Genomic DNA, 27055 nt, shown 5'->3' on the forward strand with positions numbered 1-27055 from the left:
CGCTGATGAATCCTAGAGCAGATATTTGATACGTGCGTCTGCCAGTTAAGCATATTATCGATGTACACCCCTAGATATTTATAGGAGGAGACCTGGTTGATGTTCTGGCCATTGATGGAAAGAGGGCTGTGGTCTCCGATTGATCTAGGGTCAAACACAATTTCTTCAGTTTTACGCGTATTGATGATCAGATGGTGCTCATCACACCAATCTGCAAAAGTGTTCACTCCAGCAGCATGGCTGCTCATGTCAGAGTCGCTGGTGAGCAAACTAACTTTGGAGGAAACACCTTTGTTGCAGGGATTTGCTTTAGAACCACACAGAGCAAGACCGCTAGTCAACTCCCTTCACGTCTTCTCACCTGCTGCCATTAGCCTCCTCCTGATGACCAGGTTGACCTGGCCGTTGCGCGCCGCCCCGTGCATCAGGTCGATGACGTATCTGTGGGGCTTCCCTACGACCGGGATCCCATCCACAAACAGCAGCTCATCACCGGGCTGCAAGCGTCCGTCTCTGTCCGCCGGACTCTTCTCGATGATCGCCCCGATCAGAATCTGTTGTTAGACGACCACTGTCACTAAATGGGTTTACTGCAATCGCGTGTGAGTGTCACATGCAGTGGATTTATGTGAACAGACTGTTAAAGTCGTCGTTATATTGATAAGTAAATGGCTGAATAACATCTTGGTTTTAAAGGTTTGTTACTTTAACAGACAGTGAACGACAGCAAAGCAGCCAGAGCCATCACTCTCTCACGGGTCATAGGTCAAGCGTTAGGTGTGCGTATAGTGTATGTAGTGGGTTAAAGAGGAGGAAATGACAGGGTTCCACGCCCATCGCCATACGAGCCTTCTCACACGCCTCCGGACTCACAGGCTGCCCCGCCTCGTCCCCGCCCAGGACCCGGAATCCGAAGCCGGACTTCAGCCTGCGGAGGTGGACCTCGATGTCCTGGTACTCCGCTGGTGAAGCGCAGCGACCACACACAGCACAACAGTTGTGTTAGTCCCACCTCGTACACACAATGTTTTGAGCTTGAGAACAAGGCATTTAAATATGGAACATGCACCAACATTTTCCTTTCATATCCGGTACTCTTCAGTTTCCGCCCTAAGGTTTTACACTGCTAAACATAATGGAATTCAGTGTGTGAGTGTTAGTGTCTCTTGAAAGTGTCCCTTCAGAGACTACATATTTACCTGAGGGGTCCACAGGAAAAACAGTCCGCGGTTGGCCGGGATCTAGATTGGGGGGAGGGGGGATGCAGGAAGCACCCATAAACAATAAGACACACACAAACGTATTCCACAAACACACACAAAAAATGCACACAGCATTGATGAACGTGCACACATACACAGATAGTCAGAATACACACAGGCTCACATCAAGACTAGAATAAGCCCAAAAGTCCCTGCCTCAGCAATAACGTCACTGCGAAACCCTCGCATCATCCATAAAAGTCAGGAAGTGCTTACAGCGTGTAATATGCCCCTCCCTTTATTTACAGTGTGAGGTGAGATGCCAGCACTGATCTGCAATCAGGGGCCTCACAAAATCACATGATCTGCCAAGCAGAGGAGCGAACTCAACCGCAGAAAAGTGACTGCGGATGAAAAATTCATTCCTATTTCCCCCCCTCCCCCCATTTTCTCCCCAATTGTACTTGGCCAATTTCCCCCTGCTGCCCCGGTCGCTGCTCCACCCCCTCCACCGATCTGGGGAGAGTCGTAGACTAGCACTATGCTTCCTCCGATAGATGCGCAGTTGCCAGCTGCTTCTTTTCACCGGACAGCGAGGAGCTTCACCGGCAGGACGTAGCACGTGGAAGGTTCACGCTATTCCCACCAGTTCCCTTCCGGCGCGAACAGGTGCCCCGACCGACCAGAGGAGGCGCTAGTGCAGCGACCAGGACACATACCCTCAATCCAGCTTCCCACCTGCAGACACAGCCAGTCGTGCCCGTATGGACGCCTGACCAAGCCCGAGGTAGTCTCGCTGGCCAGCCTCCCCTCCCTTCCGGGAGAGGAGTCTGGCGGATTCTGGAATTGCGATGGGCGGCGCATAGCGGCAGTGCCCTTGGAAAAAAGGTTTCCAACAATCCAACTTGCCATTTTCAGCGTGTAGCAACGAGCTAGCATGTAGATTTCTGCCGTTAGCTTGCTAGCTAGTTAGCGTTGTTGTTTTCACTGCGGCGGCAGGGGACGATTTACAGCAACACACAGGGAGGAGGGAGCGGAAGCCGCTCTGATTGACATGGTCGGAGCCAATGACAGAGCTTCTTAATTTAAGCGGGGAGCGGAAATCCGGCAGCATCTGAAATCGACGCCTCGAATGGGGAGCAGCTGTAGAGCAGGGGAGGGGAGGGCTTATGCCAGCAGCCTGTTTCCGTGCAGCCAGACTCCTCTCACAGAAGGGAGGGGAGGCTGGCCAGCGAGAATAAGCCGGAGGGAACACGGGGGCACGAACCTGCGACCCTCGTAAAAATGTATTCCTATTATAACGGTTTTAATCACACATAGAGCGCAGTGGTGGGCCTCAGCTCAGGACACATATACACAGATACACACACTATACAGACACACAGGACTACAAAGAGAAGTGGCACAGCTCTCACCACAGAAACCATATACAGTGTACTGGCCCATGTATTCTAAGTACAGGAAAGAACAAATGATACCTGAAATAATTTTTATTGGATTAATTGATTCCACTTTGTGCAAAATAAAATAAAAGGAAAAGCTCATTTGAACTATTAGTCATGTTTGTTACTGTGGGAATAGAGTGAATCACAGCTTCCTCACATGCCTTTCCTCCAATCAGGGGAAAAATAATAGATACAGTCAATGTCTCATCATAGATGCTCGCACACCAGCCGTATAAAATGTTGTGGGCGTTCCCACACAGACTGACTGTATCTATCACATAGATGTACATAAATGCTGACTCAAGGGAATTAACATGAATCACTGTTACAGTACAAGTGTCTGCTCACAGCACCTAGGAGGAGTCTGGGGGGGGGGGGGGGGGGGGGTGTTGCGTGACAGGCAAATGGAGCATTCCTAAAAAGTTGTCCGTGCCGATACCCTGCCGCATCTTAACGAACCCGATTCCTGGCAGAAACCGGCCATTGCCCTTACACCCCATTTCTTCCCTAAAACTAAAATCATGAGCGATGATGTACAGTATCCTGATGAAATCATAACCAGGGAAAGCACATTGTGCCAACAGTGAGACAATTTGCTGCTGTGTGAAGTGTTTAATCGTGAACACATGTCATATCATGATGTGTGAAGTGTTTACTCGTGAACATGTCATATCATGATGTGTGAAGTGTTTACTCATGAACACATCTCATATCATGATGTGTCAAGTGTTTACTCATGAACACATGTCATATCATGATGTGTCAAGTGTTTACTCGTGAACACATGTCGTATCATGATGTGTCAAGTGTTTACTCGTGAACACGTCATATCATGATGTGTCAAGTGTTTACTCATGAACACATGTCATATCATGATGTGTCAAGTGTATACTCGTGAACACATGTCGTATCATGATGTGTCAAGTGTTTACTCGTGAACACGTCATATCATGATGTGTCAAGTGTTTACTCATGAACACATCTCATATCATGATGTGTCAAGTGTTTACTCGTGAACACGTCATATCATGATGTGTCAAGTGTTTACTCGTGAACACATGTCGTATCATGATGTGTCAAGTGTTTACTCATGAACACATGTCGTATCATGATGTGTGAAGTGTTTACTCGTGAACACATGTCGTATCATGATGTGTCAAGTGTTTACTCGTGTACACATGTCATATCATGATGTGTGAAGTGTTTACTCGTGAACACGTCATATCATGATGTGTCAAGTGTTTACTCGTGAACACATGTCATATCATGATGTGTCAAGTGTTTACTCGTGAACACATGTCATATCATGATGTGTCAAGTGTTTACTCGTGAACACATGTTGTATCATGATGTGTTTACTCGTGAACACATGTCATATCATGATGTGTGAAGTGTTTACTCGTGAACACATGTCATATCATGATGTGTCAAGTGTTTACTCGTGAACACATCTCATATCATGATGTGTGAAGTGTTTACTCGTGAACACATCTCGTATCATGATGTGTGACGTGTTTACTCGTGAACACATCTTATATCATGTGTGAAGTGTTTACTTGTGAACACATCTCATATCATGATGTGTGAAGTGTTTACTTGTGAACACATCTTATATCATGTGTGAAGTGTTTACTTGTGAACACATCTTATATCATGTGTGAAGTGTTTACTTGTGAACACATCTCGTATCATGTGTGAAGTGTTTACTCGTGAACACATCTTATATCATGTGTGAAGTTTTTACTTGTGAACACATCTCATATCATGTGTGAAGTGTTTACTCGTGAACACATCTTATATCATGTGTGAAGTGTTTACTCGTGAACACATCTTATATCATGTGTGAAGTGTTTACTCGTGAACACATCTTATATCATGTGTGAAGTGTTTACTCGTGAACACATCTTATATCATGTGTGAAGTGTTTACTTGTGAACACATGTCGTATCATGTGTGAAGTGTTTACTTGTGAACACATCTTATATCATGTGTGAAGTGTTTACTTGTGAACACATGTCGTATCATGTGTGAAGTGTTTACTTGTGAACACATCTTATATCATGTGTGAAGTGTTTACTTGTGAACACATCTTATATCATGTGTGAAGTGTTTACTTGTGAACACATCTTATATCATGTGTGAAGTGTTTACTTGTGAACACATGTCGTATCATGTGTGAAGTGTTTACTTGTGAACACATGTCGTATCATGTGTGAAGTGTTTACTTGTGAACACATCTTATATCATGTGTGAAGTGTTTACTTGTGAACACATCTTATATCATGTGTGAAGTGTTTACTTGTGAACACATCTTATATCATGTGTGAAGTGTTTACTTGTGAACACATGTCGTATCATGTGTGAAGTGTTTACTTGTGAACACATCTTATATCATGTGTGAAGTGTTTACTTGTGAACACATCTTATATCATGTGTGAAGTGTTTACTTGTGAACACATCTTATATCATGTGTGAAGTGTTTACTTGTGAACACATGTCGTATCATGTGTGAAGTGTTTACTTGTGAAGACATGTCGTATCATGTGTGAAGTGTTTACTTGTGAACACATGTCGTATCCACTGGCGCCGGAACAAGGGGGACATGGGGACATTTTGTCCCCCTTAAAATTTGGTCCCCCTAAAAAAAAAAAAAAAAAAAATAATAATAATAATAATAATAATCTGAGGGGGCAACTGCCCCTGACGCTTAGAGCCCACTTTACACTGTTTACACAGCCTGTGATGCTTGTTAAAGCCATGATCGTTGTGGGATTATTACACCTGAGACAGACAGACCCAGGGATCAAATTACAGAGAGCCCACTGTTTACACAGCCTGTGACACTTGTTAAAGCCGTGATCATTGTGGGATTATTACACCTGAGAGACAGACAGACCTGGACTCTGTACTGCACTCACTGTCATTGGCTGCTGCTATAATCGTATACGGTTATTGTTATTTTATTTTTGTGTTGAGATGACAAGTTTTGCACTGTGTTTCGAAGTGATAATAATAATAATAATAATAAGTTCAGTGTTTCTGCCTGTGTTGCTGTCTGTTGTAGTGTAATTGTAAAATGACCTAAAGGGAGAGCAGGTCACCAAGTGAGTGAGAAAAGGAGAAAATACTGAATAATTACATCACTACAGTATAATCCTAATGTTAATTTAAAATTAGATATTCCTCTAAATATGGCTAAAAATCATCCAGACGTTCAAAAAAACATAAATTTTTCTTGCCGGCTCCCTAACGGGAGCCGGCAAAAAAACATTGAAAAAAAAAAAAATTTGAAAAAAAAAAAAAAAAAAAAAAAAAAATTGACAAAAAAAAAAAAAAATGTCCCCCTAATTGCAAACTCGTTCCGGCGCCACTGGTCGTATCATGTGTGAAGTGTTTACTTGTGAACACATCTTATATCATGTGTGAAGTGTTTACTTGTGAACACATGTCGTATCATGTGTGAAGTGTTTACTTGTGAACACATGTCGTATCATGTGTGAAGTGTTTACTTGTGAACACATGTCGTATCATGTGTGAAGTGTTTACTTGTGAACACATCTTATATCATGTGTGAAGTGTTTACTTGTGAACACATCTTATATCATGTGTGAAGTGTTTACTTGTGAACACATCTTATATCATGTGTGAAGTGTTTACTTGTGAACACATCTTATATCATGTGTGAAGTGTTTACTTGTGAACACATCTTATATCATGTGTGAAGTGTTTACTTGTGAACACATCTTATATCATGTGTGAAGTGTTTACTTGTGAACACATGTCGTATCATGTGTGAAGTGTTTACTTGTGAACACATCTTATATCATGTGTGAAGTGTTTACTTGTGAACACATGTCGTATCATGTGTGAAGTGTTTACTTGTGAACACATCTTATATCATGTGTGAAGTGTTTACTTGTGAACACATCTTATATCATGTGTGAAGTGTTTACTTGTGAACACATCTTATATCATGTGTGAAGTGTTTACTTGTGAACACATGTCGTATCATGTGTGAAGTGTTTACTTGTGAACACATCTTATATCATGTGTGAAGTGTTTACTTGTGAACACATGTCGTATCATGTGTGAAGTGTTTACTTGTGAACACATCTTATATCATGTGTGAAGTGTTTACTTGTGAACACATCTTATATCATGTGTGAAGTGTTTACTTGTGAACACATGTCGTATCATGTGTGAAGTGTTTACTTGTGAACACATCTTATATCATGTGTGAAGTGTTTACTTGTGAACACATCTTATATCATGTGTGAAGTGTTTACTTGTGAACACATCTTATATCATGTGTGAAGTGTTTACTTGTGAACACATCTTATATCATGTGTGAAGTGTTTACTTGTGAACACATGTCGTATCATGTGTGAAGTGTTTACTCGTGAACACATCTCGTATCATGATGTTGTCTGGATGCAAAGATCCCCCCAGCTGCTCAAAGAGGCTGTCATGCTGGGGGGGGGGGGGGGAGAGAAGGGCGTTGGGCCCCAAGTACAAATGTATTGACTTTGATTCATCTGTGGGCACTTAAAGGGAATATTGTCAGACGGAACAATACCAGGGTAAGTAGCTGCAAATGCTAACGTAATCGCTCTGTCTGAGGGAGTGCGTCCGCAACGTTTCTGATGATTGTGCAATGCTGAGCCACTCATGCCCAAATTATGCTTACATTCAGCAACGGATCTTTCAGATCGGTAGAAATAGGTCAGTTCATTTCAATACATATGTGTGCAATAGCAGAAGGTGATATAATAAGACTGTGAATCTGTGACTGAGTTTGTGTATGTGTGTGTGTGTGAGAGAGGGGGTAGAGAGAGAGAGAGAGAGTCCGTGCCTCTTCTCCTCTTTAGCAGTGTTAGAAATGCGTGTTTGCACAGTGCTATTCCCGCAGTACGAGGTCTGGTACTTACGCCTACTCTCATAGATTGCCCTGGACTTCTCATAAAGGTCATAGGGGTCTGGTTTGGCCAGGGCCAGGGCCTCGGCGGCTGAGTCGGGGACCGAGGCCCTGTGGAGGTGGTGGGTTGGGAAGGGGGCGCTGTGGGGGACAACGGGGGCCGACAGGCTGGTCTGAGCAGGGCTGCCCTGGCCCTGCTGGGACTCCCACTGCTCCAGGACCTGCAAAGCACAGCGGCACGGGGGTCAGTAGCTCCCTCCCACCTGACGATCGCACACAGCCCTCTAGCTGCAGCGCTAACCCTCCGAAGTGAAGCCAGGAGTTTGGCTTTGATGTGTTTCTGAGGCCTCATATGGATTCAAGCTAGGCAGGCAGCCAGGCGGTTAGTAGCGGGGTTAGTAATAAACACAAGCGAAACATTTCTAGTCCCGATCTTTCAGTAAAGAGATCATAGTGTGAGTGGACTTTTCTCTGCAGCTAAACAACGTGAGCACTGCTGTTATTCAAAACATAGATGAGAGAGAGACAATTAGATGTCGAGGCACAGGGTCTGGGTAATGGTGTAAATTATTCAACTTGGGGGGTGCAGGGACATCACATAGCTTTACACGCTGTGAAAAATGATCAGTCCGGTCTAAATATGGCTGCAGAAAAGAAATAACATTTTAGATCACTGTGTACATGTATCAAGGATGTGTGCACATAGCGGTAGTCACTCTCAGGAGGGCAGCACTTCTTCTGAAAGACTAATTACTGTGTGAAAACTGTGTCAAATTATTTTATTCCAAAAATCTGCAATGTGGCCAGCGCACAGGCTACTCTTGATTTTTTTTAACAATGTACAACTTAGTACTGACATATTGTATGAGATGCCCACATTTGCATATGTTGCATCCAAAATACATGCCGAGTTGTGAGTGTGCTGTCAAGTGCTGGAGGTGACACAGGCAGCCAGTCGGAGTGTCAACCTTGATGTGTCAGCTAGCTGGGCTGCCTGAGTCACGACACGACACTGAGAAGACTGCCAAGATGACATGTTGACATGTCAGAAAGTGGGAGAGATGGATCCAGAGGAAATGACAAGCTTTTGATATTGAGACGGCGAGACCAGCTGCATATGGCACGGTTAAATATTGAGAATTACGTCTGGTTCAAGACATACCGGGAATAAATCTCAGCACTGGGCCAGAATCAAAGTATTTCCTATCTTTGTGCTTTCAGTTATGTCTGCTGTTGATCTGAAGCACGTCTGCACAGGCCAGGCTGCCAAGACGCGGGGCCTTATTAAGCCTGGGACTAGACGACGGCACCATGATCCTGAATGGAGCATACCGCGGGCAGTTTGGATTTTGAAGGCACTACAGGGGAACTACAGAAGCCACTTATAAACCAAACGCACCTGCACATGCTCCGATATTATATAGCCGTTACCTACAGTAATGGCTGAATCTGACAGGCACATCTTGATAAGCACATTTACTGACAGAACTCTTGGGGGGGGGGGGGGGGCTACAGGCTGAGCCATCACAAGACTTCAGGTTGATATGACAATTAGGCTATTCCCTATTCTTCCCTTATTAGTCGCATACCTCCATATTTCATTCTCTGGGCTTGAGAAATCTTTCGGTAACAAATGATATCCAATTAAAGCTAGACTGAACTGTGGTGAGCAGGGGCTTTAGCAGCTGCTGGCAGAGTCGGTGGGGGGTGGAGGCAGTGAATGACTGAGCAGTCTGGGGTAAAAAGAGAGAGAGATGGTGAAGAAATAAGCACCGGGGGGTCCTGCATGCTGTCTGCTACTCTGCCACGCTCACCGCATCCCCCTCAGAGCTTGGAATTACAATTAATATGGGGGAGACTGAAGAGATTGAGTGAAGAGAAACGATTGTGGGGGGCGAGCATCTCCATCCAACCTCCATCGTGCTCAGCGAACATAACTGAGCATGATGGTTTTCCTCTGTTGTGTGTATTGTCGGTTGATCTGGCATGGGTGGCAGTGACTGCCTGGACCAATGAGCTGAGGTTAGGGGCTGGTCAGAGTGGTGCTGGGGGGGGGGGGCGATGTCCTGGCATGGAATGGGTCACACACACGCACGCACGCACGCACACACACACACACACACACACACACACACACACACACACACACACACACACACACACACACACACACACACACACACACACAATGAAACAGAGAGATAGAGTAACGTGAATATGTGCTGAGATGATGAAAGTATGGTGTTTTGAGTGTTTCCGGGGACAAAGGATAATACTATGGTAGAACTGCAACAATTAATCGATTAGTTGTCAACTATTAAATTAATTGCCAACTATTTTGATCATCATTAATCGGTTTGAGTAATTTTTTAAGAAGAAGAGAGAAAAAAAGATTCCAGCTTCTTAAATGTGAATATTTTCTGGTTTCTTTTGTCCTAAACTGAATATATTTGGGTTGTGGACAAAACAAGACATTTGTGGATGTCGTTTTGGGCTTTGGGAAACACCGATTTACATTTTTCACCATTTTGTGACATTTTATAGACCAAAGAACAAATCGATTAATCGAGAAAATAATCGACGATTAAACGACAATGAAAATAATCATTAGTTGCAGCCCTATTCTAATAGCATATTGGTATTTTCAGGGAGAGAGGAAGCAGGCTAAGAAGCTGTGCGCAAGCTAGGAGTGCAGAGATACAGCATTATAATGACCCATAAGAATAATCAGGAAGCAAATTTAGGAAGCTCTGAGAAAGAAAAGAAAAATAAATAATGGATGAATGATGTGAGATTATTGTAATTGACTAATTCCCATCAGTCATTTAAGAAGAGGGATGGAAATGCATCTAGAGTCTAGATGTAACCCAGTCAGATCAGAGACAGCATCACGAGAGCAGATGCTGAGAGTGCAGACAACCCTGATGTCAGTGAGTCAGGCTATAATGAGTCAGGCTATAGTGCAGACAACCCTGATGTCAGTGAGTCAGGCTATAATGAGTCAGGCTATAGTGCAGACAACCCTGATATCAGTGAGTCAGGCTATAATGAGTCAGGCTATAGTGCAGACAACCCTGATGTCAGTGAGTCAGGCTATAATGAGTCAGGCTATAGTGCAGGGAGCATCCAGAGACTTACGCACATCCACTGGTTGGTGCTGAGCTCAACTGTACTAAACAGGAAAATAAACGAAAAAAAGGCTCGCAACACAAGTTTTGGATAGCTCCCGTGGCGGACATTTATTCCAACAAACAGTTTCGGCTCAATTCGGGCCTTCGTCAGTGTCAAGACACTTGACACTGACGAAGGCCCGAATTGAGCCGAAACTGTTTGTTGGAATAAATGTCCGCCACGGGAGCTATCCAAAACTTGTGTTGCGAGCCTTTTTTTCGTTTGTTTCAGGCTATAGTGCAGACAACACTGATGGCAGTGAGTCAGACTATAATGAGTCAGGCTATAGTGCAGACAACCCTGATATCAGTGAGTCAGGCTATAATGAGTCAGGCTATAGTGCAGACAACCCTGATATCAGTGAGTAAGACTATAATGAGTCAGGCTATAGTGCAGACAACCCTGATGTCAGTGAGTCAGGCTATAATGAGTCATGCTATAGTGCAGACAACCCTGATGTCAGTGAGTCAGACTATAATGAGTCAGGCTATAGTGCAGACAACACTGATGGCAGTGAGTCAGACTATAATGAGTCAGGCTATAGTGCAGACAACCCTGATATCAGTGAGTCAGGCTATAATGAGTCAGGCTATAGTGCAGACAACCCTGATATCAGTGAGTAAGACTATAATGAGTCAGGCTATAGTGCAGACAACCCTGATGTCAGTGAGTCAGGCTATAATGAGTCATGCTATAGTGCAGACAACCCTGATGTCAGTGAGTCAGGCTATAATGAGTCAGGCTATAGTGCAGACAACCCTGATATCAGTGAGTCAGGCTATAATGAGTCAGGCTATAGTGCAGACAACCCTGATATCAGTGAGTCAGGCTATAATGAGTCAGGCTATAGTGCAGACAACACTGATATCAGTGAGTCAGGCTATAATGAGTCAGGTATGAGAGTGCAGACAACACTGATATCAGTGAGTCAGACTATAATGAGTCAGGTATGAGAGTGCAGACAACCCTGATGTCAGTGAGTCAGACTATAATGAGTCAGGCTATAGTGCAGACAACCCTGATGTCAGTGAGTCAGACTATAATGAGTCAGGTCTGACTCGCTGGTTGAAGCCTAGTGATGCTATATCCCTGAGTGGGCTACTTGACCTTTTTGCCATCATAAAACAATGAAGAAAGGTCAAATAGCAAGGGCTGGTTATTGCAGAAATGACCGGGTTATACAAATGCTAAATCATCAGTAGCGTTAGTACGGTGAAGGGGGAATAGACGAGTCATTCCTAAATCCTACAAAGTACACCAGCAGCCATGGTTTAAAAACCAAGATTATAGTAATTCTGATAAGCGATATGCAAACTGCAGCCATGTGGTATGTAAAGGGAATAAAATCGATATTATAATGGTTAAGAAGCAGACATGGGGACAGTCCAGGTTTTGGGAGCCAATGCATGTTACCTGCTTAGGGGTCTTCCAGGGTGAATAGTGACCTGCAATGTTGAGAGAACAAAAAAATGGTTTAGCGCGAAAAAAAATAAAAAAAAAAAATTGTAAAAGCATGAGATTTCCGATTTAGTTTTTGATTTGAAAGCCCATTCCATAAGATTTTATTAAAGGGTGTTGAAATCTACCTACAAAACAAGACAAAACATTTTTTTATGAACAGTAGCGGGGATACATGAAGAATTACGGTAACTCAAAGGAGATAAAAGAAGCAGTGTTGGCAAATCGATATATGAGACATGAGTTCAGTAAAATGCAGAAAGCGATAACATAAGACCTCAGAAAATGCATTCTTTTTAACAAGCAGCCTCGGTAATGTGGGGTGACTTCATATTTAATTGGTGGACTTGATAAAACATGATAGCACTGTAATCAACACTCTCACACGGTGTCAACCAAAATGACTTGAAGAGCCGTAATGAATTGATCTATTCCAGTGGTTCCCAACCTACAGTACTGGTACTTGGAAGGCTCTGTGATTTTTTTTTTTTTTTTAGTTTTTTTTAGTTTTTTTTAGTTTTTTTAGTTTTTTTAAAGCAGCTACGAGCAACTTTTTCGATTGTTATTAAACAGTATAAATTTAATATCAATGCATCACATCTTACCTCTAATAGTCGACGATACCAACGCAGAGTAGTCTCGCTTGAACCCCGAGTGAATCGGCCAGTGTTAGTGTGTCTGTAGCCAGGGCAGATCAGGAATTGAAATGAAACGATTTGCAGCAGCCACTTCGGCCATAACCACAAAATAACTTCCAAAAAACCTGTTAGAATATAACGAGAGATGTTCCCGCGAGTATGCGTGGCGTTCACATTGTTTATGTTATGTTGCTAGGCAGCGCAAACGGCGTAAAAAGGCAGCTGCGTTTCACTTCCTGGTTTCACTTCCGCGTTTCACTTCCGGGTTACCCGGTCCGGTCGCTCTAGAGAGCCCCCTGTTGGCGCGAGTTTAGACAGACTATAGACTTAATAATCACCTAAGGGAGCAATCTCAGATACACACGGCTTTGGTCTCGTCGACTATTAGAGGTAAGATGTGATGCATTGATATTAAATTTGCTTTAAGTTTTTTTAGTTTTTGTGCAAAATCCATGGTGGTCATTAGTAGTAGTTTTCAAACATGTGAAAGTGAAATAATAATAATTATTAATATTATTGGCAGTGTTTCTCAAGGTAGGTGGTAGGTGGCCCCCCCCTGCTGGTGGTACTTGATCCCTGGAATCCCAATGTTTAAATTATGAAATAAACCCAACTTTAAAATCAATTGTAAAACATGTTTATCTATCAAAATAATACTACGAATGAAAATAAACTTGTGATCATTAAAATTGAGGTTTATTTTGTTGTCTTGAGATTTAGAAACAAATGACGGACACTATACCTGTTGCGCATGCACAATTACCTGCCCGCCCCGCATGGTTACACAAGTGGTGAACAAAGACGAGGAGGGATGCTAAAGTGGATCAAAACGGGAGGGAATCGTAAAAGAGCTGTAGTAGAGGAGAGCAGCAACGATGAAGCACAAGGAGGTGAAGACAGCAGTCAACCCAGCACAAGTGCAGCTGCTGCAGGTTGCACATAGGCTGCAGGTTGGAATAAATTTGCCTCCTGCGTGAACTGTGCATAGCTGAATAGACTGTATTTTAACGTCGGTCATATGGTGGTACTTGGAGAGCCAACTACTTTCTCAGGTGGTACTTAGTGTAAAAAGGTTGGGAACCACTGATCTATTCCATTAACTACATTAGCAACACAAATCAACCCCAGCATTAGCGTTAGTCTCACTCTTTACATACACCAGTGCCCTTCAGAAAAGCTTACATCTAAAAAAAAAGTAATCTTTTCAAAAATTAACAAAAAGAAATCTATAATATCATCTAACATTTTCTACATGGAGAAAACTGTCAGGACATTATCTGTGATTTGAGGCGTTTGGATAGTGTGTAGAGGTAAAAGCACTCGCCTACCACTGCGGAGACCCAGGTTCAATTCCCAGCAGCGGTACATCCAGCTTGGTCAGACCCAATTGACACAATTGGCCGTGGGAAGCCGGTGGGGGGAGGGGAACTGGGGGGAGTTTCACTGTGGGTGAAACTCCTCGCTGTGAGGTGTAAAGAAGCGACTGGCGACTGCACATGTATCGGAGGGAGCATGTGTTAGTCTACAACTCTCCCCAGATTGGCAGAGGGGGTAGAGCAATGACCCGGACAGCAGGGGGATTTGCCAAGTACAAGAAGGAAATAAATGAGAAGGAAATGGGAAAAAAATTGGATAAAAAAGAAAAGACAAAGAAAAATACATTATCTGTGATTCATGATTCTATAAGTAAAGTAAAGTAAGGTCACAGCACCTCAAAAAGTGATGTGGCCTGACCACACACATGGATGCCTTAAAACAGTTCCATACATGTATCTCTAATATCTTCAGTCTGGTTTTCAGACACCAGCACCCATTAGGACTGGTTTTAAATAACTACTAACCAGTGTTACCAGAGGAGATTTTGTGAATCTATCCTGGTGTTGTGGTGCTTTAGCGTGGGCAGCAGTGATAATGAGGAAGCAGTGGAATTAGGGAATGCTGTGATTTAAACTGAGAGTGGATGACAGCACCTCACTAGGAAGCATTTTTTTGTTTGCAATACAGTGCGGCAACTCAGGAAGGTATAGTGCATTTCCCTGCAACTTCACCATTCATCTCAATTTGACCTTTAAAAAGGTAGGCCATTTTTATGCTGTTTTCAACAACATTCTTCATGCACAATGTATATAGTCTTTGTTGGATGATGAAAGGCACAAGTCTCTCTGCAGTTATAGAGAACAACAGTGGCAGCTAACAGGTGTCCGGCTAGTGCAGCGGTAGATTCCCTGCCTAACAACACGATCAGTCGCAGGTTCAAGCCCCCTCTGGCTTGGTCAGGCATCCATACAGGCACAATTGGCCGTGTCTTCGGGTGGGAAGCCAGTGGAGTATGTGCCCTGGTCGCTGTACTAGTGCCTCCTCTGGTCAGTCGGGGTGCCTGTTTGGGGTGGAGGGGAACTGGAGGGAATAGTGTGATCTTCCCACGCACTACGTCCTGCCGGTGAAACCCCTCACTGTCAGGTGAAAAGAAGCTGCTGGCGACTGCACATGTATCCGAGGAAGCATGTGCTAGTCTACAACTCTCCCCAGATCGGTAGGGGGTGGTCATTTCCACACTCCACAGTGAAATTCAGAGCAGGTAAAAAAAGATCTGCATGCTCCAACTTCCTCATTCAATTCCCCTCATTCCAGTCTTTCAAGTGCTGCCCCGGCCCCCCCTCCACAGACCCCCCACCGCCTCCGGGAAGCTACAAGCGTATGTAAATAGGAAGGATCGAATTAAGGGGTGAATGCTTGAATTATGTGCCAGCCTTCCCAGCCTGGGCCTGGCGACACTCCAGCTACACTGGAGAAAACATCTCACCAGTGGAATGGGGACAACAGAGAAAATAACAAAAAGCAGAAAAAGAAATCCAGCGAAGAATATTCTTTCAGACCATCATTTTGTCTCTCAGGCATAATCGGCCAGACCGATTGTTCAAGAGAATCAAGATTTTTAGAGACAAAGGAATGACGATAGCTTTTATCTCTTCAATACCAATTTCAATGCAAATGGTGCTACTCTATCAGCCCAAACACAAAAATAGCCTATATGGAAAAGTAGAACCGCCGCTAGGGACAGATAGAGAGCCCATTTACTATGAAATCTGTGTTCTCGCCCCCAAAGAAGGTCAATCAATAGGAGTCTCTCTCTCTCTCCAGAATATCTACAGCAGAGCCGCATGTGAAGGACACAGCGACCAGAACAGAGCAGTCCAGAGAACCTGAGCTAGTGGGGGGGGGGGGGGGGGGGGACCAGACAGAGGGGGAGTGGAGGGGTGTGGGACACTACTAGGCATCAGTGACCGAGGTAATCCTCGGGGTAGACTCACTGTTAACTCAGGCGTACCAGACATTTAGTTGGATGTGGGTGTCAGTATGCCCTGTGGCTGAATGTTGAGGAGGGGAGAGAGAGAGAGAGAGAGCGAATGGGTGAGGGGAGCTATCCGTGGTGCTGAAAGCTCCAAGACTGAATGCTAATCATACCTGTCAGCTCTGCTACACTGAACTACATGCACACTTGCGGTGGCCAACGTGCACTTTTAGGCTCTATCCAAGGTTCACGCTCCATGCGAACTTGCGAAGGAAGACTAATGATACAAACACAGCTCAAAAACAACAGTCGATTTTAGTGCGTAAAAGTGAAGTCTTAAATTTGTAGGAGGAAAAGAAGATCTTCCCACTTTCTAGCAATTGCCCAAGGATCAGATTAGTTGTACAATCTTCCTATCCATTATTTCAAAGGCCATGAGATCAATAAAAGCACCTTCTACTGCACCCATGGTTTTGATGATTTTGCAGATTTGGTCGAATAAGAATCCAGTGTGCATGTAATCGTCAGAACTACACACACCCATCCATTTGACACACATAAGTATAGACTGAGGGTGTGTTCGAAACCGGGTACTGCGCCTACTACTACTACTACTCCTACTACTAAATTGAGTATGTAGTGTGTTTACACTGTGCAGTATAAAAATTTTGAGTAGGCGAGAAAAACCCGGAAGTCTACTACATTCGCAAGATTTCCTGAGTAGAGACGAGCTGCTTACTTCATATACTCATTCCCCCATAATGCATTGCGACTCATCTGACCAGCCCCGGGAAGACTCGAAACTCCGCCATTAGAGCAACGCCACTTCACTGCTCCAGGTATGTTTTCACAATTTTGTTTTCACGCTATTTCATCACTAACTTCACTTCTGACACATTTGAGGCGGTAAGTAGGGATAGTAGCAGCGTTTTAGTTGACTTTTATAACGAAATGTTCGAAGGGGTGTATAACCTCCACAACTGAGCACGTCGGCAGCAGCCTGTCGCCTGCGGGGAAACAGGCTGATCTGGCCGGCTAGCTTTGTCGACCCACCCGGCGGCGCCTCTGCTCACAGAACCCCTGTTCCCTCTCCCCACAGTTACAATGCCAGACGGAGCTGCTGCTGCTGGAAGCAGCAGGAGCTAAAATTGTGAGTAATGTGGCGTTAATGTGCCCAAATAATAGTAGAATGACAGGGTTATATTCATAATGAACGTAAATAAGTAATGCCATAACGTTCGTTTCTTCAGGGGGGGGGGGGTGAAGACACCAGGCGCCTCATTAAATGGCGAGGGGAAAATGAAGAGCTCTTCACACACAAAAAAAAACTCCGCAGTGAAAGGCTTAAGAACATTTAACAACATGTAATTTCCATGTGCATGGCTCGCAACGTTACTTAATTAAATTAATTTGATTGTTTGTATCAGATTCATAAAACGAAACATTTTGAAAATGAGCATTTTTCAATTTTGGACTATCAATTGAAACATCAACTGAATGAATGATACAATCATTGTGTTAAACTGTATAGGTGAAAGTTACAGGTATGGCCTCAGCAAGTGGGACATCATGGTGGAATGAGGAGGACTCAGAGGAACCAATTCCAAGGGTTTTTATTCAAAGCAGATCCCTTTGTGGATGGATAACCATCAGACAGATGTTGACAAGTGTAAACAGATGATTGAACCTAAAAGACAAATAAGATATTAACAAAGTATTCGAACAAACAAGAGAAAACAAATTCAACTGTAAACTAATATAATAAAACTAATTCAAATCAAATACTCAATCAATATACAAAGGAAATAACACTAACTATAACAAACATAACACTTTAAATTATGCATCTGTACATTTGCAGACAAAGGGATTTGGCAGGAAAGGCCCAACCAACAGCCTTCCCCCAGCAGCGTAGATGGCAAACTGAGCCTGATCTAATCAGTGTCCTCTTATACAGTCGTGTGGCTGGTTAGAGTGCATCTAAGGCCTGCCCCCCCCCCTCCTCCTGAGAAGAGGGATAGGCTTTTGCACAATCATGATGAATGATCAACCAATAAAATATTCTCATTATCTGCAAATCTGGATCATGTAATCCTGATCTTGTCGTATACAGATCAGAATGTTCTTATCTGAAAGTTATTTAAAATACCAGGACAAAACCTACAGGATCAAGTTGCACCAGACAAATGCAAATATTAAAGTGGCTGGTAGAATTGAGGCACAATATAATGATTTACTATGTTTATCTCAAGTGTATGACAATTTGACCAATGCTTGCAGGACATTCATCAAGGAGTATGGCCTTGAGGGGGTCGAGGCGGCCTGGATAAAAAAAAGTGGGAAAACCTCAAGCAGAAGTACAAGGTAAGCTGAAGTATCAAAAGCAGCCTGACATGAAGGGAAAATCCACCCAAAAAAACAGTACTGTAAAACAGCTATGGATGCACCTAACTTCTGGGTCCATAGAGCTTAACAGTGACTGAGCACTTTTCCACAGCTCCCGGCCGTTCCATCAGAGAATTCCCCATTGCTTTTCTCCATAGATGTTTAAGTCAGAGAGAAGCTGATGCACACCTTCAATCTCTTAAAGGCAGGTGCGTCGGAGATGCAGTATGTATGAGAGATAAAGAGGAGTCCCGCACACTGTCAATTACTTGCAAAAAAAACTTTTAATTAACACAACGTTTCGGTCTATCGACCTACATCAGGTTAAAATGATTTTAACCTGATGAAGGTCGATAGACCGAAACGTTGTGTTAATTAAAAGGTTTTTTTGCAAGTAATTGACAGTGTGCGGGACTCCTCTTTACCTCCATAGATGTTTAGAAAAATCCTTACGTGAGTTTTATGCCTGGAACCAAGCCAACCAGCCACCTATAGTGACCATAAAACATTTCACAGTGGAGATAACAAAAATGTTCACTTTCCCCTGTTTTTATTTTTTGTATTTGCGCCAAGTGAAATGTTTTATGGTCACTCACGATTCAGTAGGTGGCTGGGGAATTATCTGATGGAACGGGAGCTGAGAAAAAGTAGGCGGTCACTTTTGAGCTGTATTCTGTTGCTTGGTGGTGTCTTTCTGTCTAAGAAGACAGCACATTTTGATGTCATCCCCTCTTGATCAAACAGCAAGAACTTATTGAATAAGTATCAAAAGCAGTCTTGATGTTTAGCATAAAAGAAACATGTGATGATGGTGATGTTTGCCTTCTTCACAAGGAAAAGTCAGTCCTGCCTGGGTGATATCTAATTTGTTAAAGTGTGTTGTTTGTGTTTGCCCTATATCCAACCCCCCAGCCCCCCAATGTGTAGCCAAATAAGATTCTCATATAACCTTTTTTTGTTTTGTTTTGTAGGACCTGAAGGCTCCTCGGACGGGTGTCTCTACAGAGGGAGGAGAGGCCAGAAAATATGCAGAAATAAATAACACAAAATATTATAGCTTTGTCAGTGTTTTTTCACTTTTTACAATTTATACTGTTTGTAAAAATGTCACTCCTTTTGGTTAGAAATAGCTTGACACAAATGCCCTGGACCAAAGATTGGAGCATTATTTTTGTTTAGGTAGGATGGTTCGTCTACGAGGCAGCTGAAGTTGCTTGTAGGTAGATGTTGATCAGGAGAGGAGAACTGTTGGTGGGGTAGAGCTACCTGGACACAAGCCGGGATTTGATAAACCCCGGCTGGGTCGCCTGCGTAAGGCTGTCTGGTTGAAAGACCTGAAACACACAATGTTACAGTGATGTTGATGTATTTCACAAGCATCCACTAGAGGTCACAAGTGCATTGTCTTGAGAGGATGTACCAGAAATTAGCAGCAGCTTACATAGCCTATCCATGTATTCAACATTAATGGTACATTTCATTGCCCTTGACTATACAGAATTCAGAATCAGCTTTATTGGAGAACCTTCACAGTTACAGACAGTACAGGTGCAGCTCAACAAATTAGAATATTGTGTAAATATGGTAAAGATATTTTTTCCTCCCAGCTCCCAGGTCAGTTTATTGACATTTCTGATGAAGACCGTTTGGCCGGAACGTCAATAAACTGACCTGGGAGCTGACAAAATACCAGTGTGCGGACTCCAGGTTATTTTTTTACGCAGTTTTCAAAGCAAAATGATTCCCGACAAAGTATTGAGTGCAGGCATGAACATAACTTTTCAGAAGATGGACATTTCTGTTTTGAAAATAGTTTATTTTATGTGATATTTAATTTGTTGAAATACTGTTTTGGGGGTGTTATGAGCTAGAAGCCAAATTATGCTTAAACAAATAAATACTTGAAATAATTTACTTTGTGTGTAATGAATCTATAATCTATGTGATAACGTGTTCTTAAAATGTGTGCAATTTTTTATACTAAAAGAAACAGGAAAATGTTGATTTTCTCATTTATAGGTTATAATTGATTTATTTTTATTATAATTATCGATCGATGATCAAACATACATTTTTATTACCCCAAGTCTCACTCCTCATGCCAGCCAAAACCTAACCAACCCCAATGAGTACCCCACTGGTGTTAATAATGCTGTAATGAGGCCTTTTTCACTTTTACACATGTGTTTGATGCATGGGGAGGACGCTTTAAAGATTAATGTAGTCATTAGTCTGTCTGCAGTGTTCTGATGGTAGAGAATTTGACTCCCTTTCTGCTCTCATCCCAACTTCACATCACATACTGGGAGCTAGTTAGCTGCCTGCCCTGAACGAAACTAACATTACTGATTGTAATGCGACATGTGAATAAAAATATCCCACTTACTTCTGGGAGGGATCAAAATATGATGATGTACATTTGCATGTACCGCAGTCGACGACGCCGAGCTTGTCTCCGTCCTATGGCACACATCCGAGGCATGTTGAGATCAGTGGGGAAGACGAAAGCACAATGGGCGTGTTGTCCTTTCAAGTCTCTGCATAGTACGAGGCCGGGCCAATGCGCTCTGAAGTCCGCTAGCGGCGCTTGGAATCAGCACGTAAGTTGTCCCAGCCCAAGGTGCTCTAAAGTCCCGGTAGGCAGCAGTACCTAGCCGCGGGTCCCTGGAAGTCGGGAGCCCAATTTTTTTCTATGCATTGCGTAGCGAAACTGACCACATTACGGGAATCTACATTGTTTAAACTTGTCCACGAAAATTATTAAACGTTCATGAAGTGCCATATTAACATTTTTATAGGTAAAACTAAACTGCTTCCAGGCGCTGCTATTGTGGTGGCCATGTTTGTGGTCATCGAAATGTTTCTGCCGGTGCGTGATGCATTGTGGGATAAATACCCATACTGTAGTTGGAACGTAACGGGTACTTAATTCCATGATAAGTATGTAGTATGATAAGTAGACAGTAGCTACTCATTGAGAAAAAGTAGTTGAGTAGTTGAGTACCCGGTTTCGAACACACCCTATGTCTTTCATACATACATAGGCACACACAAAGCTCTTGATAATCTCACACCGAGAGGCTAACAGTCCTTTCAATTATTTAAATCAGATTCTGATAACGCCAGATCCCATGGCAGTGTTGTGTAAATCTTTCAGCACTTGATGAATATGTATCTCCAGCCCATGAGGGAGGCGGGCAACTTTACATAATATCCATTCTATCCAAAAGCCTGTTTTCATGTTGCCCTGATGTGCTCAATAGCAACCTGAATGTTCTGTAGCTGTGTGCAACAAATTAAATGATTTGCGGGGTACACGGCTGAGTATGCATGACGCTAAAGCTTAAAACAACACTATTTATTCACCCAAACTGACTGTAATCACTCCAGCTCAGTGGAAGCCAAATAATACTGCTTGATTTGTTTAAGAGGCAACCAAGGTTAGCGATTCCAGTCCTCCCACACACAATGAAGCTAACCTTTGCTTCTGTGATCTGATTCTGATGGCAGTGAGTCCACCCGTCACCGGCCTTGTTTAACCCCTTCCATTTCTGCTATACCATCTGGCTTAGCACTTTATGCACACGGCCCTTGGCTGTCTTCCCAGGCCCAATCTGATTGGCTATTGATCCCTGGCGCGCGGTTCCTCTGGGCTTGGAGAGGTGCATGGTGGGAACAGAGCTGTGAGTGTGAACATGGCTGACACTCGGTGCTCTACTGGCAAAATGCCCAACTCATCTCTCTCCCTGCTCTCTCCTCCCGCTTAGTCTTTTTGTTTACAACTATTGTCTCTCACATATGTGTACATATGCGTGCACACACGCACGCACACACACTGGAAGTAGGGGTGTTGAGCATAGACTGTAGTGCTGAGGGGGCTGCAGCATCCCCTACTGGCGGGGGGTTGTAACAGCAAGGCTAAAAGGTTTACTAAACAAATCAATGAAAAAAACATTTTAGCATTTTAGCATAAGCAGTATATAAAAGATTGTTGTTCGTTAAATGGTTGAAATCCACCCTTTATTTTATTTTTGTATATTTTCTGTGTAGCCTGTGTATCGTAGAGCAAACGTCTACTCCTTATGAGCCCGTGAGCTAGCGATGAGAGGACAGGCACACCATGATGGGGTGTTTTGGGCAGCTGATGCTGGAGCGAACATATTCTATGTATCATTTAGTAATTTACATTATTTCTTGTTTCTGTCACAGATCTGGTAGTGTGACATGCTTTCGAATGAGAGCAAGAGGATATCTCTCTGTAGTGTGGAGTTGCGTTTTGGAATGCGGTCTTCAAGCGCCGCCCATCGCAATGCCATAATGGTGACCAGCGCTCTCACAGAAGGGAGGGGAGGCTGGCCAGCGACACTACCCACCCACAGATACGGCGAATTGTGTCTGTAGGAACGTCTGACCAAGCCGGAAGTACTGCTGCCGGGGATTTGTGAGTGCACAATGCTGTTTTGGTGTTCAAGTCTGTTGTCTGTGTTGTAGTGTCAAATGTTCTAAAACTGGTGTTAAAATGTTGGCGATTCAAATTAATACAAAAATCATGGATGTTACACAGCATCATTTGATATGATGTCTTTATATAGACTTTCTCTCAGCATCCCCAACTCTGACTTCCAGTGTCCCCCCCCCACACACACACACGTGCAGCCAATGAATCACTGTCTAGTTCCACTCCGATTCCCTAGGTCGGTGAGAGACGCTCACTGAATCAAACTCTCCTTTGTTTCTTTCTTCTTGCTTGCTACAGTAATACAAGTGGCCTCTGGTTATCCTTGTCTGACTGTAGCACATCAATGGCTCTCAAAGTGGGGTCCGGGAACCACCAGTTCAGTTCAGTTTCAGTTCGGTTTTTGTGAAATGAAATAGCCATCTAGGTTCATGGTTATATTACTAAACTGGTGTCTATGTTCTGATGGGCCAACTAGCAGCATCTCTGTTTTGTTGGAGTTGAGGAGTAGGAAGCTTCTACACATCCAGGTTTTGACTTCAGTTAAACAGGTTGTAAGATTGAGAAGGTTGGAGGAGTCGTTGGGTGTAATAGGGATGTAGATTTGAGTGTCGTCGGCATAACAGTGAAAGTTTATGCCGAATCTTCTAAAGATGTGTCCTAGGGATAACATGTATACACAGAAGAGAATGGGACCAAGAACTGAACCTTGTGGAAGACCATATTTGACACTTGAATGATCAGACATGGAGTTATTAAACACTATACGATGTGATCTGTCGGATAAGTATGAACGAAACCAGTCAAGAGCTAGTCCCTTGATACCAGCAAGGTTTTCTAAGCGATCGAGGAGGATGGCGTGGTCGACCGTGTCGAACGCGCCACTCAGGTCAAGCAGCAGCAGAACAGAGGTCCGATCTGAGTCCATAGCTAATAATAGATCATTTATAACTTTGACCAGTGCTGTTTCTGTGCAGTGGTGGGGTCTGAAACCAGACTGAAAGCTGTCAAAGAGATTGTTTTTTGATAGATGGGCTGTGAGCTGACTGGAGACGACTCTTCCAGGGGTCCTTGAGGGGCTTCCAGGGGGTCCCCAGCAAATTGATGAATTGCTCAACTTCAGCATTATTTAATTTACAAGGATTAACACAATTATTAACACGTTATATTATTTTTGCACTACGGACACTTCATATCCAGGTCATTTCACACATCTGAGTAAAGCATATAAACTGATAATATCAGTACAATACATGTACAGTATCATATGTACTGTAGGAAAGCACGGCGGACAGGGGGGACATTGTAGGAATAGTATAGGAATATGATAGGAATACTATAGGAACATTATAGGAATAATAAAGGGGGGAAATCGGCAAACAATGTTTTTCGCCACCACCGCTGCTACAACTCCATCCTAGGAGAAACACTACAGTCGTGTACATGACCAAGGCTGGGAAAAAGGTCCAACCAGACAGCAGATTCATATTAGCCCACATTGAATGGAAAAGGGAATTCTCTTAGGATGGCCTTGGGATGCGTGTGAATGAGACAGAAATGGGTAAAGTGTGTGTGCACGCTAGCCTGCATTCCAGCCTGCCTGTCGTCTGTGTGGGTGTGTATTTGTGTGCAGCCTATACAAATCAAACCATGTGGCCTGGTCTGTGAGTGTGTGTGTGTGTGTGTGTGTGTGTGTGTGTGTGTGAGTGAGTGAGTGAGTGAGTGAGTGAGTGAGTGAGTGTGTGAGTGTGTGTGCGTGCGTGCATGCGTGCGTGCTTGCGTGTGTGTGTGTGTGTGTGCGTGTGCGTGTGCGTGCAGCAGCAGTGTGGGAGAATACAGCGTGTTAGGGAACGCTAAATGGGGACGAGTCTAATCCTAGGTGAACGAGCTGAAAGTCTCCACGACTAATTACAGGTCTGCGTCTCTGCTGGTGTGGCAATGAGGACACAGCCTGTTAATGGTCTAGATAGCAGCTAATGACTTGAGGCCTTCTGCCATGCATGCATGCGCACACACGCACGCACGCACGTACGCACGCACGCACACACACACACACACACACACACACACAGACACACACACACACACACACACACACACACACACACACACACACACACAACTGCTGATGAGAGGCAAAGTGCCCATTTGTTAGGGAAAAGTATATTATGAGCGTGGGCTGTTTCAAGGCGATGAAGCCTAATTGGCTGCATGGTTTGATCATATCTGGATGGTGAAGTGGTCAAATCAGCTCCACCATCTTGCTTCCGATGCCGAGTGCTGTGGGAGTGATATGATACCATAGCCTTTATTGATCCCACAAGGGGGAAATTCATTCATTACAGGCAGATCAGCTCACACACATACTGTAGTAGTGTAGACGATTGACACATTAAAAGAGCTCTAAAAATAAACACAAAGATATCAATATACACTAAAAATACTGAAAATGTTGTGACCACAAGTCGCACCGCATAGAATGAAAGAATTGCACAGTATATTATATTGCACCAATAAATTATTGTAGATTGCACAATATACAATAATAAGTATAAATATGATTATGTAAATATGATCTGAGTTATGTAGTGCAAATAGCTAAAAATGTAGTGCAAATAGCTAGCAGCATAATAATAATAGTAATTAGTAATTGAACAATAACCGTATGATCTGTAGCCTGGTAAACCAGCTGGTCACGTGAACTCACAGTTTACCAGGCTATTATGATCTGAGTTATGTAGTGCAAATAGCTAGCTGCATAATAACAATAATAATACTAATAATACTAATAATACTAATAATAATACTACTAATAATAATAATTACTAATAATAACAATAGCAGCAGCAATAGCAGTAGAGACCCCAACACAGTACTATATTATGTTGTGCTATTATTGGGTATTAAAAAGTCTAACTGCCGTAGGGACAGACATAGGACCTGTGGTAGTGCTCCTTCTTACACCTTGGATGTATCAGTCTGTTTCTGAAGCAGCTAAGACACAGTCACACACACAGTCTCATGCAGGGGGTGAGCGGATGATGAGACATTTCATGGGGCCACACAGAGACAACACACACCTGTTTCACTCTACTATTTCACTCTCAAACACATAGACACCTGTTTCACTCTACTATTTCACTCTCAAACACATAGACACCTGTTTCACTCTACTATTTCACTCTCAAACACATAGACACCTGTTTCACTCTACTATTTCACTCTCAAACACATAGACACCTGTTTCACTCTACTATTTCACTCTCAAACACATAGACACCTGTTTCACTCTACTATTTCACTCTCAAACACATAGACACCTGTTTCACTCTACTATTTCACTCTCAAACACATAGACACCTGTTTCACTCTACTATTTCACTCTCAAACACATAGACACCTGTTTCACTCTACTATTTCACTCTCAAACACATAGACACCTGTTTCACTCTACTATTTCACTCTCAAACACATAGACACCTGTTTCACTCTACTATTTCACTCTCAAACACATAGACACCTGTTTCACTCTACTATTTCACTCTCAAACACATAGACACCTGTTTCACTCTACTATTTCACTCTCAAACACAGACACCTGTTTCACTCTACTATTTCACTCTCAAACACATAGACACCTGTTTCACTCTACTATTTCACTCTCAAACACAGACACCTGTTTCACTCTACTATTTCACTCTCAAACACATAGACACCTGTTTCACTCTACTATTTCACTCTCAAACACATAGACACCTGTTTCACTCTACTATTTCACTCTCAAACACATAGACACCTGTTTCACTCTACTATTTCACTCTCAAACACATAAACACCTGTTTCACTCTACTATTTCACTCTCAAACACATAGACACCTGTTTCACTACTATTTCACTCTCAAACACATAGACACCTGTTTCACTCTACTATTTCACTCTCAAACACATAGATACCTGTTTCACTACTTTTTTATTTTATTTTTTTTATTTAACCTTTATTTAACCAGATAAGACATTTGAGATACAAGATCTCTTTTGCGAATGTGATCTGGCCAAGAAGGCAGCAATTACAAGCCAGGTTACAATCAACATA

The 27055-nt window shown here is 43.1% G+C and overlaps 1 protein-coding gene across 1 annotated transcript in view; it reads right to left on the reverse strand.

The window, feature by feature from the left end:
• The window catches only part of magi2a (membrane associated guanylate kinase, WW and PDZ domain containing 2a), a gene marked incomplete at both ends in the record, with an annotated part of 305378 nt that overhangs the window by 28292 nt on the left and 250031 nt on the right, over positions 1-27055 (reverse strand). The window contains 5 exons of the mRNA XM_083662535.1: positions 362-554; positions 850-962; positions 1200-1241; positions 7576-7783; positions 12147-12178. Coding sequence (XP_083518661.1) covers positions 362-554; positions 850-962; positions 1200-1241; positions 7576-7783; positions 12147-12178 — 588 coding nt within the window. The remainder of the gene's footprint in view (positions 1-361; positions 555-849; positions 963-1199; positions 1242-7575; positions 7784-12146; positions 12179-27055) is intronic.

The sequence above is a fragment of the Poromitra crassiceps genome (assembly GCF_964638095.1).
Source record: "Poromitra crassiceps genome assembly, chromosome: 2".
Taxonomy (NCBI): Eukaryota; Metazoa; Chordata; class Actinopteri; order Beryciformes; family Melamphaidae; genus Poromitra; species Poromitra crassiceps.